The 23,176-nt window shown below is 41.6% G+C and overlaps 1 protein-coding gene across 1 annotated transcript in view; it reads right to left on the minus strand.

Moving 5' to 3' along the window:
- Positions 1-23,176, minus strand: part of Tmem131 (transmembrane protein 131) — a 147,774-nt gene that overhangs the window by 47,514 nt on the left and 77,084 nt on the right. Inside the window, exons 5-7 of the mRNA XM_028775372.1 lie at positions 14,299-14,422; positions 1,533-1,649; positions 342-464 (exon numbers count right to left, since the gene is read on the minus strand). Of these exons, the coding sequence (XP_028631205.1) occupies positions 342-464; positions 1,533-1,649; positions 14,299-14,422 (364 nt within the window). The remainder of the gene's footprint in view (positions 1-341; positions 465-1,532; positions 1,650-14,298; positions 14,423-23,176) is intronic.

The raw sequence follows: 23,176 nt of genomic DNA on the forward strand, positions 1-23,176 counted from the left end.
CACAACAAAGACTAAGAAATACTTTGGCACATACTTCTGATCTCAATACTTGGAAAGGAAAAGCAAAAGGATTGTGAGTTCAAATCACCTATAGCAAGGCCGTGTCGCAAATGAAGAAACAAAACAAAGCAAGGTGATCCAACCATAAAGATAGAAAAGAATGACTGGGTAACATTTAAACGGCTATGGACTGCCTAACATCTCTTGAACCCACCTATAAAATCCTACTACATTATTTTACATAGCCCTGCCAACTGTGACAGACTTGAGATTTCTTGCTAGGCACTAATTCCTACCAATATGAAGATTAAGTTACCCTCCAGAAAAGGACAGAAACTCACCTGTAAAGGCTCACTGTGAGGATTGTGTATGTTTATTATGGGTGAAAAGCTGCTGTTTACAGGGACTCTGGCCCCAAGAAATGGCCTTAACCGATACGGATTTGGAACCCCAACGCCAAATACCTGTTTCAAAGGGAAACAGAAAGCTTTTGAGTTGCTTTTTAAACTAGCATTTTCATAGTTACAGCTCTGTTACCTCTGGAGAGATGCTAACTCCCCACCCCCTTGAGATGGCATGGCACAGATCTGCTTTACTCCATACATGCATCCAGAATGACTTCTGGATGACTTTTAGCACATTGGAAACTAAAATGTGAACAGCCCTTCAGTAGACCATCGAACAGGGAGCTGAAAATTTCCCCATTCCAACTATTAGGGGATGAAGCCGTGCCTCAGACAATGCTCAGCTGTGAAGCTCAGGCTCAGGTTAACCCCACGCTGGGACATCGCACCTAGACTGACAAACAGGGAAAGACAGCTATTCAAATGACAAATATTTATTATTTGTAATGTACAGGAGTGAACACACTAAATACTAAGCCCGTGCTCATGGTGCTTACTCTAGTACAGGGCAGATGTGGTAACGGCAGAGACTCTTATAAAATGTGCTGTGATTATAAAGTAAGTCACAGAAAGAGAAGGAGTGGGGGAACAGTGAGAGGTAGCAGAGGTGACACTTAAGAAAGAGCAGGGGCAGGGCCAAGAGGAGCAGAAAGATGAGGTATACTTAGGACAAAGACTTGGAGGAGCACCAGCTGTTGGAACAGATGTACACTAGAGTACAGCAGCTCACTGAAGCTCATCGTAACAACCTGATTATAGCCATCAGAAAAATACAGACCGACTATGACCTCCTGTGTTAGTGCCCTGGGAGAGCCATGCCCTTCACTCTGTATTAGTCTAGTCACTGAGTCAACAAGGTGGCCAGGAGTGTAGCCAGCTGGTAGAGTGTACATCTAGAATATTCAAGGGCTTCAGTGCATTTCTTGGTACTACAAACAAACAAACAAATAAACAAACAACTAAAGCAATAAATTAAATGCAACCCCCTGAGGTCCAGGAAGTATAAGTGCCCTAAGTCTAATGTCTTGTATTTCCTCTTCTCCTTGGAGTTCACCCCACGGCTCCTAAAGGTTGTCAGGTTCGCTGGTTATGTCTGTACTGAAAAGGAAGCATAAGCTCTGGTCTTACCTGGTAAGTGAACACCCCATGGTTAGATGTGTTAATAAATAAAGTATTTTCTACATTTCCTACTACTCTTGCAAGAAAAACTACATCAAATGATGTATTTCCTCCTGGAAGAATTTTCTGAAAAAGAAAAGCAAGAAAATTAAATTGGTTATTAAAAAAAAAAAAAACAGTCAGAGCATACTGGCCAACATTAGACAGCTCAAGTTCTATAAAACAAACTCATCTTAGAATCATTTCCATAAACTAGCTGTTTCCTTTTAAACATTTAACCTTCAAGTTAGCCACACTGTTGTACAATGGAAAAATATATAAAAGCTATCTTCATTGCCTATCTTTGTCCTTTACCAGCCTAAAGCTCTGCTCAGAAAGCTCCCATGGACTGTGTTCATTCAAAGGTCACTAGACTGGAATAAAATACCTAGTTATATACTGTTAGCTCCAAGAACAGACAAACAGGCCTGGGGCTGAAGCTAAGCTTTCTATATAGATGCAATGTTGTGCTCTGACCTCTGCCATTTGTCTATAGGAAATATGAAATGTCCCAGCAAGTTAAATTAGGAAAGAAGGAAGTCATTCCTATTATTTCCTGCAGACTGATAATGTCATTATAATCGGTAAAAGGAATTTTATTACAACAAAGTAACGGAGGATATTCCATGACATTCAGGAATAAGGCTTTGCCTGCAATACAGCCTTGAGGACATTTAATATGTAAAGCTACCAATCTCTATCATTCTGCTTCTACTAAGAGAACTCTAAATGCTACCCAAGCTATAGCTCAAAGCATACTGGCATGGAGAATCTGGCTGAAGAAAGTTAGAAAGAACATTTCTCCTGAATTATCAGCAACAAAATCTGGGAGGCGGTAGGGCAGAATCCTAACTTTTCTTAAATCCATCACACAAAATGTATGGATGACCCCAGGTCCACATAGAGATGGAATGTAAAGGTTGGCTCACCACAGCAGAGAGTGGGAAGACAACAGGGCTATCATACCAGGGCACAGAGACAACTCATCCATAGTTGTTAGAGGTGGGTGTGGTGTCAAGTGGAGTACAGCAACGTTCCCCCCCCCTCCCCGCCCCAGTATAAACACTAGAAGGAATTCACACCTGATCCTGAATTTAAGAATGAACTGAAGTCTGGTAAACTTCCCACAATATAATTCTAAATAACCCACTGGCCATTTAAGTAGTCACATGATAACATAAATCCTCCGAATTGATTTGAACTGAAAATACAACATATTAAAACATACAGAGAACAGTTAAAACGATAGTTAGAAGAAATTTAAAACATTTTATAATCTGTATTTTGAACATACAGGTCTTAAACCAACAATTTTTATTTCTGCTTTGAGAAGCTAGAAAAAGAAAGTAAGTAAAAAGAATAAAGCCATGTAAAATTCGATTAACTAGAAAGCAGAAAACAGCAAAACAGATAAAATGAAAGCTGATACTTCACATCTACAAAGCTGACGAACAACCCTATAGAATGTGTGGAGAAAGAGAAGGCATGCATGCTTTATACATGTTCTATACTACACACGGTACATCTATATACTATGGCAAGACTAAAGGAATACAGAGTTCCTTTGAGAAAGAGGGTCAAGTAGTATCTGCCTCTGTGTAGCCTGGTAAAGGAGAAATATCTGGTTAACAAAAAGGAAGAGTATTCCATACCAACCAACCGAGGTTAGAAAACTAGTAAGGGGCTGCAGGAAGAGTGGATCTTTCACAGAAGAGGGCTAGAACACATCAGAGGGAACCATGGGGGGAGAGAGTAACGTAGCAGCAAGAGTTAAACAGAGTCAGGGTAGGAGGGCAGGTTAGAGGATAGACAACAGGGAGGGACACCTAACACTAAAAGCCTTTTGAAAGCCATATGGAAAACTGCTACCATAGAAGCTTCTTAAAATAAATACTTATATGTATATAAAGAGTTTAAATGGGGTTACCCTATAATGAGGGACAGCACCCTAAGCAGATACACATGCTAGCGAAAAAGCCCTAGTACCAGGAATAGGTTACCTCTTTTTGAGTTATTAGCCTGTAGTGTTCCAAAAGCCTCCAAACATTACAAGCTATTACCAATGCTCTTGGTTATCCCTCTACTGTCCTATTGATAAGGATACACCATTCTTGAGTCATGGATCATGGAAAAGTCTAGCTAGTACTCACCTGAAAGCTGTATCCCTACTGGCTAGCTTTCACAATGTTGGAAGGTGCTATGGATGCTACCAGAGAAGAAAAGTAACCATTAATGTCATCCAGATGTGAACCCTGCAAGCTACAATAATGACAGATTTGACAAGATATGCTGTCACTGGTGTACTGTAGGAGTTATGGAATTAACCAAGTACTTTACACCTGAATCTAAGGCCTACTCCATGGGATGGAACCCATACCCGGCACTGTTAAAGGGGCCAACAGCCTGTAACTAGAGAGGCCATGGGCTTTGGTGAGCACCTACTACTATTCTGCAAAATGGAGCCAGTACTGACATAAGTTGCCATGACTCATTAATACACTAAGAGGCCAGTGCATCTCTCAACCCTCCTCACAGAAGTGTCTCCTTGCAGTGGACATCAATTAACAAAGAGATCCTGACCTGGTCAACCTGCAGACAGTTAACACTGGGATTGCTCAGACCTAAAGGGGTCATCCAAATCCCAAGGCCTATGGATCTTCAGGAAAGAGGGGAGGGAAAGATTTTAAGAGACAGTGGGAGTAGATAACTTCAAGGAAAACAGTTTTCTGGTACAATAGGGCAGTTGCAAATATGAACTCAGTGATTAATAGCAAGCACAAGACCTATTTAAGCCCAAGATGGACAAAATGGAGACAAGAGTAGGGAAGAGAGAGCAGAGGGGAGTGGAAGAGAGGAGATGAGCACACAGTCCTCTTCTGAGCTGAGGAGCTATTTGCAATGTATAGCTACTGGGAAAGGAGGAGCCATTTCCTTTAACGGTGTGACCCCTGGCAGTCAGCCATTCTGTGCGGAACTCCTTACTCGTGAGAAGAGTTGGACAATAGAACCTGGATTGGAAGAGTTAAAAAACAAACAAACAAACAAACAAACAAGCCAAGTTAGATGGGTGGGAGGTGAGGGTGGACCCAGGTGGAGTTGGGCTTGTGTTATAAACATACTAGATTGTTCCAAAGAGTGAACGATAGGAAAGTCAGACAAGACAGCTCAAAGTACAGAGAAACTGAAGGGTTGCCAGGGAAAAGAAGCAACCACAGTTAACAAAGTTATAGCTGTCCTGTGGGGGAGGGGGACAGAAGCCTCATCTGAAAGGTAAACAAGGAGCCTTGGTGAAAGGGGGCTGGCAGCCCTACCCACAGGACAAGATCACAGCTTTCACAAGGCTCAAATCTATTTATAGGCCTCCCTGAGACAGTGCCTTCTCTAACAGGATGGATCTGCAGGAGTGAGTTCTCCTGTGCCTAGCAGCTATCTGAAGAGACAACTACTGTTTAAAACTTAAGTTTCCATGGAGACAGGAACAGCCAGAATTCATCATGGGGCGTGAGGTGGGGAGAGCTCCCCAGCCCCTGGAGACTGACAAGTGTGGGTGGACAGACCTCTAGAGCTACCTGCCATGAGTCCAAGAGCTCTAAGCTCCAGGACACTCCCCAACATTCCCAGCTGCGATCCTCCAGCAGGGCAATGAATGAAGTCTGAAGAAAAGTGCTGCTATTGCTTCCCCTAATGCTGAAGCACTCAGGAGACACTCTCCATCCCAGATAGATGATTAGTCTGAGTAAGAACCAGGCGTGGGGGCAGGGCTCAGGAGAATGAGAGACCAAGTATGGCTAGTAGGGGCCCCTGGTATGCAAAGAAGAGAAGATATTAGACTGAAGACAGCCCTGGAGACAGTGGACACTTGAGCAATGTAGGCTAAGGACCAGCGTAAGACACAGGAGAAGACACAAGTCCTCAAGTTCAACTGACCTGCACATACCTGCTTCTTTCAAGTTTCAAAGATCCAGAGGAAAAGCACTCTGAGGCATTAGCAGTGCACCACTGGCTATCCAGTTTTCTTTTCTATACCATTAGGAGTATTTTTCTCAACAGATAAAGAACTTTTAGGCTTTAGTTTTTGTTCCCCTTAGTACATTTAGCTAATTTTGTTTACATTTTACCTTTCCTTTTCTGTGCTTGCTCTGGTTTGCCGGTTTTCCACTCATCTGTATTTTTGACTTAATTTGTTCTTTAAAAAGCTTTTATATTTTAATTTTTGTTATTCTCCTTGTATTTTTCTAAGGTTGGTTATGATGTGTGTGTACATGTATGTATCTGTGCGTGTAAATTGGAGCATGCGTGCCATGGTGTGTATGGATGTCAGGATAATGCATAGGCACAAGCATGAAAAAGCAAGAAAACATGACTCCTTGTCTCCCCCCTTAAGACAGGATCTCTGATGATTTCCCAATGCATACAGCAGGCTAGCTGGTGAGGAGCTTGCAGGGACTCTTCTATTCCTGTCCCCATGTCCTTGTAGGAGTGCTAGTGCTAGACCACACTATGTGACTAGCTTTTAGCTGGGCACTGGGGACCTGAACTTGAATCCTCATCTGCAGTCCATTGTGTCCTTTATTTAGTCTAACTTGCTTTTTCCTCGTCTTCTTTTTCTTTTTGTTTCCTAACTTTGCTTCTATTTCTCCCTTCCCTGCCTCTTCTTTTACCTCATTCATTTGCTATTTTCATTCTTACCCTAAGTAATTTAACAAATAAGACTTATTTTTGTGTATGAGTGCATGTCTGTCTGGTGCCTGATGAGATCAGAAGAAGATGCCTGAGCCTTTGGAACTGAAGTTACAGACGGTTGTGAGTGGTCATGTGGGTGCTGGGAACAGAACCTAGGTCCTCTGCAAGAGCAACAAGTACTCTAAACCATTGACCTATTTATCAGGCCCCACTCAAAATAATTTTTAAATTACTCCAAAGCCAACTCTATTAATTTTGTCATTTTTAAAAAATAGTAGTATGCAGGCAGATGGGGTTTACTTTATTTTTGGTCTACTTCTTTGTCTTGTATGATGATTCAGTGTTACAGATACTATAGCAATTTGCCTTTTCCTTTCTAAGTGGAAAGGAAATTGAGCTCTCATGGGCAAGTTGCTCACTAAAATGATAATCAAATAAAACAGGAAGACAGCGAAACAAGCATGTACAAACTGCAACATGGCTCCTCCTGTGATCACACAAGAGCCATGGAAAAGAGACATGGTTCCTCCTGCGATTCCTCAACAGTCAGAATCAGAAACAGAAGCAGCTAAAACAGCTGATGGGTATCTTAAAAGCAAAACCCCCAAGGAAACTAACCACACAGATGAATGAGCTAAGGAGACCAATCCTAGACCGAGAGAGAAAACAACAACAAAGAAGAGAAAATCAGCAAAGGGAGGTGAACATCAGCAAGGAAATGCAGATTCTGAAAACAAAATATAGTTATTGGAAAAGAAAAAGTTCAATGACTCAAATAAAAAGCAGAGAGCCAAGTGCCCCTGATAGACTTGCCCAAGCAGAAGGAAGATGCCAGCCGTGGAACGCAAGGTCAAGGAAATACCACGCTCAAACATCTCTAAAGGAACAGGCAAACTCAGTGGCAGTGGCTAGGACCTCCAGCATTGACTAAGAGATGGGACTGAAGAATCCCTGAGGTAAAGACCTGGAGATAAAGCTTAAGGCAGAGAGAACCTACTTAATAGAATTATGGTTAAAAAACCTTCCTAAATCTAGAGGAAGAACTGGACCACCGAATAAAAGAGACTTTGAAGTGGACACGAGCAGAGAAGCAGCACGCAGTCAAGATGTCAGAAACTCAGAGTGAAGCTACAGTACGTGCTGAAGGGAAGAACTCCAATGTTTACAAAGTGAAACTCACCAGAGCAAGCTCCAGCTCTGGCTTCAGTGGCCCTGCAGTGAGAAAAGCCTGGGCCAGACATTTCAACCTGTAAAGTACACTCTGCCAACCAAGACGCTCATGTTCAGCCCAGCTCTTTTAAAAGCAATGGAGAAATCAGGACATTTCAAGACAAGCACAAATGAGGCATCACCATAGGAGTGCTTCAGACAGGATGCTCTGCATAGAGAGGGAAGAAAGTCTAACGCACTGTAATCTAAAGAGAATAAACTCCATGACAGGAATGGATGATAGGGGCGAGTGAGGAAGAACTCCTCTGCCATGTCCAGTCTAAGTCACTCAGAAAACTCTTAATACTAACAGGAAACAAAGAAAACCACATAAACAACCCCACCATAATATCTCCCAGTAACAACCTCAAATGTTAGTGGCTGCAATGTGTCAATAGTTTAAGGATTCAGATGGGCTAACTGAGTTGAAAAAGATTTGACTATATGTTGTCTCCAAGAAACATACCTAACTGGAAAACACTCACAGAAGTAAATTTATCAATCAAACAGAAGCTGATATAGTTATTTTGGTACGTGATAGAGTTCCAAATAAAATCTGAGCAGATAAAGAAGGTCATTGCATACTAATAAAAGGAATAATTCATCAAGAAGATACAACAATTATAAGTAACAATGAACCACATTTTGGGGCTCCTGGTTACGTAAAACAAACACTCGTGGGCACGAAAGGTCAGTAAGAGCCTCATACAAAGAGTCACTAACCTTCAAATACCACTCTCTTATGCATTTATTTGATGTGAATAGGTGTTTTGCCTCCATGTATGTCTGTACACTAGCCTGTATGCAGTACCCACAGAGGCCAGAAGAGGGCATTAGCCCACCTTTGGGACTGGAGTTACAGATAGCTCTGAGTTGACATGCCACCAGGAATTGAGCCCAGGTTCTTGGGAAAAGCAGCAGGTGCTCTTAACCAGTGTCATCTCTTTAGCATTTCTCTGGCCCCCATTTTTAGACAAGTCATTCAAACAAAGAATCTGGAGTTATATTCCATAACAGACCAAATGGACTTAACACCTATCTATTCATAGAATATTATACCTAATAGAACAGAAATATATATTCTTCTCAACAGCCTATGGACCTTTCCTCAAGATAGATAAGTCTCAAAGCAAGTCTTATATAGAAAATAATCAAAATAATTTCTTTTAAAAAGCTTTAAGTTTATTTGTTTATTTATATTAGTATGTGGTGTGTGCACACCATGGCACATGTGTGGAACTCAGAGGACACTTGCAAGGGTTGGATTGTCCCTTACATCATGTGAGTCCAGGAGATCACAGTGTGCTGGGCTTCAAAATAGTGTCTTACATTTTATATGATAGTGGAATAAAAGCAGAAATCAGCCACTAGGGAATCCATGGGAACTATAGAAATGCTTGGATATTGAGAAATTCTCTCTTAAATGGTCACTGAATTCATTTGGGAGAGAGACTAATCCCTCCCAGGTATAAACCTGGAAATTTCTTAGAATCAAATGAAAGCAAAAGTGTAATTATAACTCACTATAACCTTTGGGATACAGTCCAGGCAGTTTTGAGAGGAAAGTTTAAAACTCTGAGGACATAAATTAAAAAAGGAATGGAGAGGAGGCTGAGCTGTGGCTCCAGTGGAGAAAGGCTTCTGCTGCTCTTGCAGAGGAACAGGCTGCATTTCCAGCACCTACATGACTCACAACTGTCTGCAGCTCTAGGCAGTCCCAGAGACATCCTCTTCTGTCCTCAGGTGCACCAGGCATGTACATGGTGCAGACATACATGCATGGAAACATTCACACACAAAATATAAAAACAAGTAAGTCTTTAAAAACAATTAAAACTCTCAAATAAACAAATTAATGCTGTACCTCAAAGTCTTAGAGAAAGACCAACAAACCAAGGCCAATGGTGGAGGAAGGCAAGAAAGACAGATGATCAGGGCAGAAACAATGACTAATAAAACTACTCAGTCAGCCAAGAGCTGGCACTTTTTGAAAAGTAACAAGATTGATAAGCCCCTATCTAATCTAATCAAAAGAGAGAGACAAGATCTAAATCAAGAAATTAGAGATGAAAGGGGTGGGTGGGTGGATATTACAACAGATTCTGATAAAATTCAGAGAACCACTGGAGAATACTTTGAAACCTTTATCATTAAAACTGAAGAAACATAAATTCCTAGATGTATATGACCTACTAATATGTATCAAGAGGATATTTACAATTCAGATCTGTAGCAAGCAACAATACTGAAGCACTAATAGATTCATCCAACTCTGCAAGACACAGGGACAGACAAGGATTTTGTAAAAGGGTGCCAACAGCACAGGCAGTAAGTCCAAGAATTGTCAAATGACTGCATAAAATGAAAAAGCAAAGGAAACAGAATGAAGGCATGTCCTACAGAATGGGTGAAAATCTTTGCCAGTTTAAATGTCTAACAGAGAATTAATATCTAGATCTATAAAGTACTAAAAGCACACACACACACAAACAAACAAACAAACAAATCCAAAAGGACGAATCATCTAACCAATAAATGGTTAATGAACTGGATAGTCTGTTCTAAACAGAAACACAGTCAAGAAATACTTGACAGTATGCTCAATACCTGTAGCTGTTAGGAAACTGCAAATCACAACTGCTGTGAGATCGCATCTAATCAGGAAAACAAGAAACACTGGTGCGGATGGATGGGAGGGAATGAAGACATATACACTGTGAGAATGAAATCGGTCACAGCTATTATGGAAATCAAACTAAACTAGCATATGATACAATTGTGCCACTGCCAGGTATATACCTAAGAGGTCTCAGTCGGCACACCAGAGAGACTAGCACAGCCGTGTTTACTGCTGGGCTATTCACAACAGCCCAGATATGGAACAGTCTGGCTGTCCTCCACGTGGGGACTAGACAACAGAGTGTAGTACACACACAATGATGTCTTCTTGTTCAGCTGTAAAGGAAAATGGATTCATGGCTCTCGCAGGGAAATGGGTGTGTCTGGAAAGCACCCCAGCAAATGAAGTAACTCAGACGCAGAGAAACAAATACCACATTTTTGCTCAAATGTGAATAGTCTAATTATATATGTATAAAACTGTTAAGGAAATGTCTACCCTTTCCTGCAAAAAAAAAAAAAGGCATTATATACAATCCCATGCCTATACATATGTCTATACATTTAATATCTAGAAGAAATGGAAAGACTTACTCACAGTCTGGAAAATTCAATAAAGCTCACTTACATAGCAGATAACCAGAGCAGTCCTAAAACTTATCTTCTATTTTTGATCAACAGTAACTGTTTTAAAATAAAACTTAACATTCCACACTTCTGCTTAAGCTCTTCTGATGCCTTCTTCTTTAAGAACCAAAGCCAAGGCCTTTATTTAACATGCAGCGCTGTGAGGCCCTGTCCTCCTGGGTACCTTTCCCAGCAGAGCCTCTGTCCCACCTGCTGCTTCAGGACTGCCTTCCTGTAGTCTCAGGTCAAACCCTGCCTGCTATTTAAACCTGACTCACCTCAGCACTAACCCTTACCCTGCTGATTTTCTTAGATTATGCTGTCTGTCTCATTAAGTATATTTATTATGTCTGTTGGAGTCACCAACCCCCACTAGGGATAAGTATCATGAGTAGAGATCTCTTATTCAGAGATAAATCCTGGCAATATTTGCTAAATTAATACATTTGTTATTTCTATATAGGTGGTAAGGTGGTTTTTAAATGTATATTTCCTCCACGCTGTAAGTTATAATATAGTATGGGTTTACTGTGCCTGTGGACATGGCAGAGGTGTGTGAGGAGAAGGCCTGTGCCCTCTAACCTCCTCTATTCCCACCCTCTCCAGGTCATTCATGCAGCTACCTACAACTTACCCTGGCTCTTGTTAACATACCAAACCCCAGAGAGACCACTGTTTCTCATAAAATGGCAGATTCTCTGCTATGATCTGCTTCTCTTACAGAGGAGCACACTATGTATATTATTTCGTGGCAACAGACACAGGTCTCACTCTTCATCTGTCCAGTACCCCACACTATGGCTACAGCATATGTGCCCCAATTTCTGACAATATGTGTGGATATCAGAGCTTAACCTAAAATGGCATAAACAAAATTAAAAATAATCACCAATGCTCACAAGAGCCTTCAACCCACAAGACTATTTTAAAGCATAATAAAGTGGCTTAAAATTTTTAAATTTTGTCTATAGACTGAAAATGTAACTGAAATGCAGCTATATGGAATTTGGTCTTTTAAATAATTTTCTCTATTTTCTATTGGTTGGCTAATATAGACATGGTATTAAAACAATAGAAACCATCATGAGTTCTAGCACCCCTTTTCCCAAAGAAATAAGAAGTGCTGGGGATTCTGAGTGTGTGGAGGGGGTTAAGTTGGAGGGATACATAGGAAGGCTGTGCTCTCACAGACACGACAGACACGTTTCATTTCTCCTCAATGGCTCACCCCTCCCCACAGACTCTGAGAAGGAAAGATGGAAGCACAAGGAAGAAGAAAGGCTTGTGCCTTGTGGACACCTGTCTTAACGCTGACCCGACATGTCCACAGACATTGTGACGGTCATGGTGCTCAGTGCTTAGCTTCACTTCCTGGAACTGAGTGACAGCATACACAATTTATTTTTCAAGAATTTCCAGAGAATCTGTTCTTTACATAAAGGTCATCAGCAGAAATGTCCTCTGGGAGGAGTCTAATTTAGAGATGCCAGGCTGGTATGCAGAGCTTATTTATTATTGTGCTGGGTACTCTACCCTGTCTCTCTAAATCCAACTTCTTTCCAATGTAGGAAAGTTGAGAGATACATAGAGATTCGTATTTCTGACTTGTCTTGAAAACTCAGGACTTCACATGGGCTTCCACCTCCCACAGTGTGGCTCCCAAGTAACGGCAGGCAGGCAGGCTGGAGCTGCTCTCAGGACTCCAGCACCATCCCACCCCAGTTCCCTCATCCAGCAACAGCTGCAACTCCTGCTCTAGACCTGAAGAGCAGTGAAAGGCACAGAGAGGAGCTTGACCACCCAGAGCATCATGGGAAGGAGCGGAGTGAGTCAATGCATTATTAACTATAGCACAATCAGGCACTACTTTTGCTCTTTTTTCATTTGTCCTGGCCTTCTAACTTAGTACACTTGCACACTAACAGTGCCTGAAAGCTCAGAAGGTTGTTTACATACACAGACACACAGGGGTGGTGGTGGTGGTTTATGTGTGTGCCACTTGCTATGGCCACGTATGAGGAAAATCACTGGGCAGACTTATGGATGGCTGATTTTTGACCATGAGTCTGGAGACCTACCCCTCCTTTATACATTGACATCTCCTTCAGTATTAGAATTCTGTTATCTAAGGCCACTGATATATTAATAAAAACTGTGAAAATATCTGTTAGGTGAGAAAATAATAGCTCAAGGGAAATTTAAGAAAAGGATATTTTCCATGAGTACCACAAAGAAATTAAGCTTTAATTACCAAAAGCAGTATGTTGTCTTTCAAACCCTTTATTTAGAAAATATTTCCAAAGAGAGGGATAAAAAACCCTTAACCATAGCCATTTTAACCCTAGAAGCTGCTAATAATGACATACAATGAAATAGGATTTCAGAAAGTTGAAATGTAGGACCCTGAACAAGTAATATGAAGCTAACTAGTAGTTTACAAGTATTTTATATGTTAGAAAAGATGTTCCTCGTTTTCTTAGTCACAGCCCGTCAACAGTCAGCAAAAAAACTAAGAAGATGCAGTTAGAGTCCATTTATTTACTCTCTCTCTCTCTTCATATTTCCCATTCGTTATTTTGGAAGCCTATATTTTAAAGCTTAATGTATCTCCTAATTAAAAAATAGACTTCAGTTCCATCTTCTGTGGTTTTGATCAGAAAGGCTCTTCCTTGCATAACAACTTCACATCCAACAACTGACATCATTAGTAAAAACTTGGAGGATACTTGTGGTACGCAGAACCCAACTGTGACTGTGACCACAGGTATGACGACACCAGTGGATGTCTGCAGTAAAAAAGACTTTGCTGGTGTAGCTCAGGTCAGCCTGGGACAGATGCAAAAGCAGAGAGGGAAGAGGCCCAAGAAGAGACAGAGGAGCCCGTGGGTGCCTCAAGCTGAGTGAGGGTCTGGTCAGCAAGGAACGGGGGTGGGAGGGTGAGGGGTAGGGTTCTGTTCTGCAACCAACAATAATGTAATTCCACTGAAGACTTCATGAGTCTGGAGGTGCATTTCCTCTCAGAGCCTCAGACAAGAAGGACGGGGCCTTGACTACTTTAACTCCACTTTACCATACGCTGAGCAGACAACTCACTGAACCAATCAACTGTATCCCTGAGTGACACTAGCTGAGGCCGTCATGCTTCGCTGACAGAAGCCTCACTCGCTGCTGAGGCCCCGCCTGTCTATAGTTAAGAAGAGTGCTGGTGGCTCCCACCTTCAAGTCCAGTACTCCAGATCTCTGAGTTCAAGGCCAGTCTGGTCTACACAGAAAAATCCTGTCTCAGAAAAAAACAAAAACAAGAACAACCTTCCCTCCACCACCACCCACCCCTGTGGGATACACACACACACACACACACACACACACACACACCACAGACACACACACACACCAGCTATAAGAAGGCTGGATTTCAGAATGCTTAGGAATCCTAGCACAGTTACTATTATTTGAAGGGAAACAATGTGCATTTAAGGATAGATATTATAATTCCTATGAAAATAAACTGACACCTCAGTATGAAACACTGGAAGCAGATTCTAATCATAGCAAAATAAAGTTAGTAATAAAAGCAATTTTTAGTAGAAAAGCTTACCCTATTTTGAAAAAATGATGCGTGGAAATGTGATGTGGTAGCAGATATTGATACTAAAGTAATAGTTTCTTCAGAACTAGGATTATGTAAGTAGACTTTTTCCATTTTTGGCATTCCAACTGGCCTGCAAAAATAAAAAGAAAACTGTCAGAAATAATTCAAAGACACTTCTAGCTTGTAGAATTATCAGTAATTGTTTAAAAGTCAAACATATAGATTATTAAGCAAATTCATATGCAAATACCATAAAATAGTGAAATACACATAATCCCTCAACAAATATCTGGTCAATTCTGTGTTATACAGAGTCAGGTGCTATATTCAGGGCAAATCATTTTCAGCTGAATGATGTCTACACTCTGGTGCCAGTCTGGGAGTGTAGGCTTTTCTTTCCTCATTAAAAAGACCCTGCCTCTCTCCTCAAATTCCACAGACACAGACAAACTTAGTGGCAAGGTTGTATAAAGAACCTTGAGAGTCGGGGACTTCTGCTATCCTCAACTAATAGAGGACAACGGAGACAGAAGAAAGCTTCACTGCCTATCCTCCTAGCTTCTTTAGCATTGCACAAGTCTTTCTTCAGGGCTGATGGTCTCATTGGCATGTCTGTTCTATGTCCCTGTCAAGATTACCAGCACTTCAAAGACAAAGGTCACCGAGTGTACTCACCGTGCACTGCACACATCACTCAGTGCAGTCGGAGGCCTGTGTGGGAGCACATGTACACACATGCTGGCTTTGTTTCCTCTCCTTCTTTCAGTATTACAATGCCCTCCAGAATCTGAGGCTTTCAACCCAAATAAGTAACTAGTGAGATTTTCACCATGCAGACTGCTATTCAAGTGGACCCTTCAGACTATGAATGACCCCAGCTCCTTTGCAGACCTTCTGTTGTCCCTGTCCTTGAGACCTAACTCATTTTCTAATTTGGATCCAACTTTCTTCTACAAGGTGCTTGGCCCATGTAACCCTCCAGGGAACACTTCTTGAAGCCTTGTTGTACAACGCAAATCCCGTGTCTGTGTATGTATCTCAGAGCCTAGGCAGCTGAGCACAGGCATAGCTGTGCTTTCTAGGTGTGTCAAGTGGACACCACACAGGTTTATCCCTACCTTTTCTTCAATTCAGTTGTCTGACTAATTTATTATTTGGGAAATTTATAAACCAAAGAATAGTTTGATAATTTTCACCAGTTTAAGAAAATGAATTAGGGGCCTTAATTTCCTTTAAAGATGGTAACTTATATTAGGACACACAGGCTAGTCTTGCTCCTTCAACTAATGCCTCCAAAACAATGTTAAAGTTAAAGAGCTAAGGAGAGGTAAATCCACAATGGGTCAAATTGTGGAGAACAACTGATCACTGGGTGCACAACTCTAACAGATGAATCTAGACACCACAGCCCCTAAAATGAAGGCTCAGTGGATATCACAGAAGAGGGGGTGGAAAGGTCATTAAGAACCAGAGGTCCAGGACACCTGCTGTGATATACTGTCTTCTATGTATGCATGACAGGGATGAAATCTCAACAGTATGGTCGCCTAAACAAAACCAGTATAATGACTAGACTATATCAACTGCCACGCCTACTTAAATGGGGAAACCCCACCCCTAGAAGAGTTACAGCAATTAACAGGTACCAAGAGGGAGAATCACTTTTTCCATGGATGGACCCTCTGAAACAGTACCAACCCCAAATGGTCATTCCTAACCACATACACATGAGCAAAACTAAATGAACTCTGCAGGTTGTATTTGTACATCCCTGTGATCTATACATATATGTATTTATATAATCAACAGGATGTTATGAACTGGAGAACTGAAGGAGGAACAAGAGTTGGGAAGGAGACAAGAGTGGAAATGGTTTGAATACAGTACTCATGTACAAAATAAAAAAATTAATTGTAAGAAACACTGAAAAATCAAACAAATGAATAAACTCAACTGAGAACTCTTTGGAGAAACAGAGGGAACAGAGGCTGTCTGATTGGGCAGACAGGAGACAATGAGAGGCCAGGGGGGAAAAGGGCAGCCTGGACTGAAAACATGAAGAGCAACTCCTTAACCAAGTGCAGAAAGGTTATGGTTTCCAACTCTCCTCTCAGGTCTTCCAGAGATCTGGGCGTGTACATTACAATCTAGGAAGGCAATCCTGTCCAACTACAGTTTGACCTAAGCACTGTCTCAGGGTGCCAATAACGTGGGTCAGCCAGGAGTTGGATATGCAGAACTGGGGCTTTCCACCTTGGGATCAGGCCCCTGACCTGGCTTACTGTACAGCAGCCCCATAAACACACAAAAGGGGCAATGTGCTCAGCTTGCTAACGATGACAATTCCCTTCAATGTGATGCTGGTGCTCTTCAGAGCATCAGACTTCCCTTTCACCAACATTTTACTTGTATGTTTGGTCACAGCCAGCTATGTAGCTCTCATAAAACATGCTTTGCAAATATTTTCTCATTGTGTGAGTCATGTTCTTTATTTGATGGTTATCAATTAGAGCATAAACTTTTTTTTAAACTTTTATGTAACCCAAACTATAAATTTTGCCTCCTATTAATTGTACATCTGGATTTCTATCTTCTAAAAAATAATGGAAGCATACAAACCATTTTCTTCTGATGGCTTACAGCTCAGCCCCGTTACATTCATATTTAGCTGCATGATATCTCTAGCTCTATAATGCTTACAGCTCCCCCACTAAGTTCATATTTAGTTCTAGGATAACTCTAGCTCTACCTTGCATTCTTTTGTGTAGTATAATGTACGAAATAGTCTCTCTTTTCCACATGGATATCAAGTGGTCCCAGTACCATTTATTACAAAGAATGTTCTTTCCCTATTAAATTGTCTTGGTATCACTGTGAAAATCAACTATCAATAAACTTAAAAATCTATTTCTACAATCTAAGTTCTTTTGCATTTATCTATGTATCTGTCCTTATGGATATGTTTGAACCACCATTAGTTTGTAGAAAGCCTTTGAAAATGGAGTGCTTTCTACCAAAATAGCTGAGCACATGAAGGCACTGGGAGCCAAGCCTGACAACTTGAGTTCAGATGCCCAGGACCTACACATGGTGGAATGGGAGAACCAAGACCCTCAAATTGTCCCCTGATATCCACATGTGACCCCATACAAGTAAACAGAATTTTTAAAAATTTTAAAAGAAACTTTGATATTGGAAAGTGTGCATCCTTCAACTTTAGCTTCTTTAAGGATATTTTGGATCAGACTGTTTGGGATCCTTTATATGGCTGTGAATTTTAAGATAAGGTTATTAATTTCTGTACAAAAAGAAAGGTGAAATTCTGATGAAGTATGTATTCAATCTGCCGTCTTAATTCTTGCCATATAATACACTAAGAGCTATAAGATGTCTTCCTATTTACTTAGTTATGTAATTTTTCTTGGTCATGAGTTTTAGCTTTTTTGTATGCCTTACTGCTTCTGTCAAAAATTTTGTTCCCTTTGATGCTATTGTAAGTGGACTTTTCTCCCTATATCCCATCCCAGCTTTTGAAGCAGGGTCTTTATTTAGTCCAGACTACCTTTGAACTCATGCTCCCCTACCTTAATGCTGAGTGACAGGCATGTGTCACCACATCTGGCTGAAACTCACTCTCTCTCACTCTCTCTGTCTCTCTCTGTCTCTCTCTGTCTGTCTCTGTCTCTCCTCTCTCTCTGTCTGTCTGTCTGTCTCTCTCTCTCTCCCTCCCTCCCTCCCTCCCTCCCTTCCTCCCTCCCTCCCCCCTCTCTAAAAAAGATTATTCACTGCTACTGAACAAGAATATAGTTTATTTTTGTATGTCGGTCTTCCACTCATCTTACTACTTCTAGTCGCCTTAATTTAACATTTTCTATTAGAGAGGGCATCTAGTCAATGGGACAGGGAGCACCTGCAAGTGAAGATGCTTCTTTTTCCTTCTGGGTGATAACTGATTTTTTTTCATAAGAATAAGATGCTGAAGAGAGCTGACAGGAGTCTCATCCTGCTCTTGATGCAGGGACAGTTTCCCTCTTTCAGAATTATGCATGACATCAACCTAGGGTTTCAAAGATCATCTTCATTAGGTTGGAACATTCCTTTCTGTTCTTGGTTTGTTCAGAATGATTACTATGGAAGTATACTGTATATCTTTGCTACATTTATGTATGATCTTATATATTCCTCTTTATTCTCCTAGAATAATATTATTTGCTCACAGTGTGTGATTACCTTACATATTGATGAGGTCTGTCTGTCAGCACTTTGTGGAGGACTTCTGAGCCTATATTCAGAGGATGCTTGTGTGTAGTGGGTGTTTGTTTCCCAACAGCATCTTTGGTTTGAATCAGGACAATGCACCAAACAGACCATATGAGAAAGGCCCTGACTTCTGTCATTTATGCCACAGTCTACTTTCAGGAAGCTTTATTGGACTGATTCATGTTGGTTGGCTTTTTCATACATGTACTCAAAATCTTTGTGTTTTGATTTTTGACTCTATTCAGATTTTCTACTTATTTCCTCAGTTTTGTAAGTAGAACATTAGAGAGAAATAAACACATTCCTTGTATCTTGAAATATACTTTCTCTTAAAAACTCCGTTGTCCCTGTACAGTTCAGAGGGACTGCAGGCTAAGTAGCTTTTGTCAGTTTCCCTATGTTTTTGTTGTTGTCTAACTTTAGTAACAAGCAATCTCATCTAAGAGAAAGACAGGGTAAAGATGGGCAGGTACTTTAAAATCTCCTTCAAACAGGGCTGTGGATGGCCTGCTAAACAACGGGGCTCAAGCAGACAAGTGTGGAGGTCCAGGAGTCTGGAAGTGGCCAGTGATGGGAGGTTAGACACAACTGGCTAGGCCTGGCTTTGTCCTCTTCTGGGCTACACTGCGTAGAGATAAGCCAGTGCTGAGAGAAAGGTTATGGAATTAGGAGGGATGAGGACAGAGAAGACAGCGTACACAGCAGGCTACCGTAGATGTGTACACTCATAACGTGGAGGCTTGCATTGTAGGAAGGGCCTTCCCTGTCCAGCCTGCCCTCTACTCTCTCAGTCCAGAGTTTCCTGCATCATCTCTCCTCTTCTAGGCTTTGTTACTACCACAAGCTCACTAGTTAAAGGCAATACCCAGTCATTACTGTACGACTTTCTAAGACTGGTTTATCTGCTCAAAGTTTCACAAGGCTTCTTTCTGCAAATTCTTAGCAGGCTGAGTTCTCATGCAGAACTCAAAGTCCTCAGCTAAATGCATTTCGTTTGTTGGCATTACTCATGCTGTTCTAAGCCTCTCACGATACTGCTCCTCTACTTCCAAAACCAGCAAAACAAACAAACAAACAAACAAACAAAAACACAAAAAACAACAACAACAACAGCAAAAAACCAAACCAAACCAAACCAAAAAAAAACGCTTGCACCAAGTTCCTCTCCTACTTCAAATGTCCAGCACTTCTCCTCATTCTGAAGTCAGCCTTTGAAGGCTTTGGGAGTAGGTCTGGCTCACACAGATAACTCTGCATTTTAAAGGTCATAGGATTTCGAACCTTGGTTATAGTCACATCTGGATTAGTGCTTGATTGTAAAGTTAAGAGGTGTATATATGTGTATTATAAACCTGAAATTCTCCTAATCATCTTACAGTTCTGATTACCACAAGCAGCATGTGTGATCTGTCTGGCTAGACAAGTTGAATTTAAAAATAAAGCTAAACAAATATCCAGTCCCTTGCCAGTGCTGGTCCTGTTTGTTTCCATTCTTGGCTGCTCCAAACAGAGGCGTCAGAGACAACAGTGGGAGATATTTATAGATGAAAACAGCCAGAGCAATCAGACATCTTTGTTGTCTGTGCTTCAAGATCATACTGTCCAGATTCTAGACTGCCATGATTCTAGAGGAGTCTAAGCTTCCAAGAATTGGGAGGAAACGTGTAGGAACCAGAGTAGCTGGGAAAGTAAGCTGCAATCCTGTGGTCAGTGGCGAATTTCCTCTATCACAGTAAGAGGATACTGCAACCGCAGGAAACAGATGCAGACATGGTTTCCCAAATGTCCCTAGACAAACCTTATGAATGGAATAGCAGCACTGTGTTGAGCAGCCTTGGGCAGGAAGCTGGGCCAAATCAACATCAGCACTTTATCCAACTCCATCACCACAACACCCTACAGTTCTCAGAAACACAGAAGTAAGAATTACAAGTGGAAAGCTACAAGGCACCAACAACTTGTGGAAAAAGGAGGCCTCCTTGATTTTCTAGGAATACCAGAAAGTAATTAGGGAGGAAGAGCTTTCACACACTGACTTTAAACTCAAGATTTAAAGCCAATTTTTCTGCACCTAATAATTACATGAACCAAAGAATTCAGTGAACCAAGTTTGTACCCCAAACATCCTTTACTGCTTGCAGTAAATGTCTGAGAGAAAGATGTTGTTATAGAAACAGAAACACTTAGGAACACTGGCATAAGTAACTTGGGGGAGGGAAGAAAGGGAGGCTGCGAGTACCCAAATTATGGCAGTGTCATTTGGAAACTGCGCAGGAGAGGGGGAGAGGAGAAGCAGAAATTAAACATTAACTAGAAGGTTAATTTTTTTAAAAAAAAAGCCAGGAAAACCCTATTTGGGGGCCCAGAGAAGTAGTAAAGAGCACTTTTGCTTTTGCAGAGAACTTAGGTTCAGTTCCCAGCACCTAAACCCTTAAACAGTGGTTCATAATTGGCTGTGGCTCCAGGGATCCAATGCCCTTTTCTGACCTCTTCAGGTACCAGTTACACATGTGGTATAAATATATATACAGGCAAAGAAACTCAAAAATCCTTTTCTAAAATGGTTCGTTTCTTCAGAGTGTTGATTTTACACCTGTGCTGTGACATGCGTGTTAGATGACTGTTGCTAGAGGCGACACAGGTGAGGACAGCTGGTGCCAGGTCTCCTAGAAAGCAGCAAGGCATGCCTCAGTACAGCCCACACCGCCGGCAGTCCTCAAGCCATGCTGACACTCCAGCCCCCAACACACATTCCCTTCTCAGGACATCTGAGCAGGGGACAGAAAGGCCCTATGCTCCCTCATGGCTATGACAACCAAGAATCCGCATTGCTGCCACCACTTCTGCTTCTACCATCCTCACAACAAAAGCGGAGCTGGTTTCCTTTATTTGCTCTCTCAGCCTTGCTGATGGCCTGCTGTAGTTTCTCCAGAGAGCGTCATTGTGTTAGTACAGATAGATGCCCTAACTTATGCTGGCCAGAATCGCCTTTCCTTTTTAAGCTTCACAGTGATGCACGGTTATATGCAGTCACTAGAAATTGTACTCTGGTCCTAGATCTCTTCCTGGACTTTAGCCATGCAGGCCTAGTCTCTCTATAAGTCTGGGTAGCAGAGGCAGGCACAGCCTTGGGCAGCCATGAATGAATTAGAGGACAGCTGTCATATTAATGTAAGTATTCTACGCACATTAAGGGAGCCCAGGCTGGTCCAAGGTGGAGAGTGTGCTGAGTGTTTGCAAAGCTCCAGCTTCAAACCCAATTCCAGAAAGCAAACTTAAAAACAGAAAATAAAGAAAAACGGAGGCTATGTTACTTCGGAGTACATGTCTCAGTTTAGGTTTCTAGTGCTGTGATGAAACACCATGAAACCAACTTGGGGAGGAACAAGCTTATTCAGCCTATGCTTCAAACCACAGTTCATTATCAAAGGAGATGGATCAACTAACTACCTGTATGATGGACATTTCATACCCTCTGGGGGTATGTCTGTGTGTGACATCAGTCTTGATATTCAAACCCAATTTTAGGTGGCAATCCATCCCACCTCTGTGTAGCTGGGAAGAAACCATGGAAACAGGGGGAAGGCCATTCCTATCTGTATATAACAAGCTGCAAAGGTTGTTTTGCACAACAGGGCTAAACTCTACTAACTGGTTGTCAGGAATATGAGAAGCCGAGGGCCTAAGATGATCTTCAATAGGAACTGCTGCCCACTGTGTGATTTCTCTCTTGATGAAACCCTGACAAACTAGGAATAGTATTACATCCACTGATGCGCACTTCTTAGATACAGCTGCTTCAGGGAACGGACGATGAATCCACCTGGAGTGACCACTGCTCTCTGTTAAGGTGTTTTAGACTAGAGAGAAAGAAGGCTACAGAAGGCAGGGTGGAAGCAGTCAGCAGGGCTGTTCCCATCCTTGTAGGGAAACAATATTGGTAACGAGAGAACGAGAGGGTGAGTGAGGTGAGGACACAGGAGTCCTGGCAGCCTTAGGTAATGTGGACCTACCTGTCTGTCATGGTGGCTCAATCAGTCTTCCTCTTCTTCTTCTTCTTTTTTTTTGGCTTAAGGAGTTTCAGTCAGCATTCTCTCATTTACAATCAAACAATTACAACACTGACTAAAGCAGAAGTACTATAGGCAATCTATACTAAATGCCAATTTTCTTATTCTGTAAATATATGGAAATGATGGCTAAAACTATGACTGAATCACAGTACCTGTTGCTTTCAGATAGTTTATAAAACTACAGCGGCCTGGGAAGATAGCATCTGCTGTTCAAGAATGAGGGCCTGAGTGTGAACCCAGCATCCACAGAAAACTCGGGCACATGCAATCCCAACGTCAAGGAGGTGGAGACAGAGAGAACCCTGAGCTTATCTGGCCAGCCATCTAGCTGAATGGATGAGCTCCAGGTTCAGTGACAGAATCCTTTGTCTAAGAAATACAGGGTGGGAGAACTCTCAAAACTTACATGGTGGAAGGAGAGAATCAAATCCCCACAAGTTGTTCTTTGACCTAAACACACACACACAGACAGACACACAGACACACACACAGACAGAGACACACACAGACAGAGACACACACAGACACAGACACACACAGACACACACACA

This window comes from Grammomys surdaster, unplaced genomic scaffold, assembly GCF_004785775.1.
Source record: "Grammomys surdaster isolate TR1022 unplaced genomic scaffold, NIH_TR_1.0 255, whole genome shotgun sequence".
In the NCBI taxonomy this organism is placed as follows: Eukaryota; Metazoa; Chordata; class Mammalia; order Rodentia; family Muridae; genus Grammomys; species Grammomys surdaster.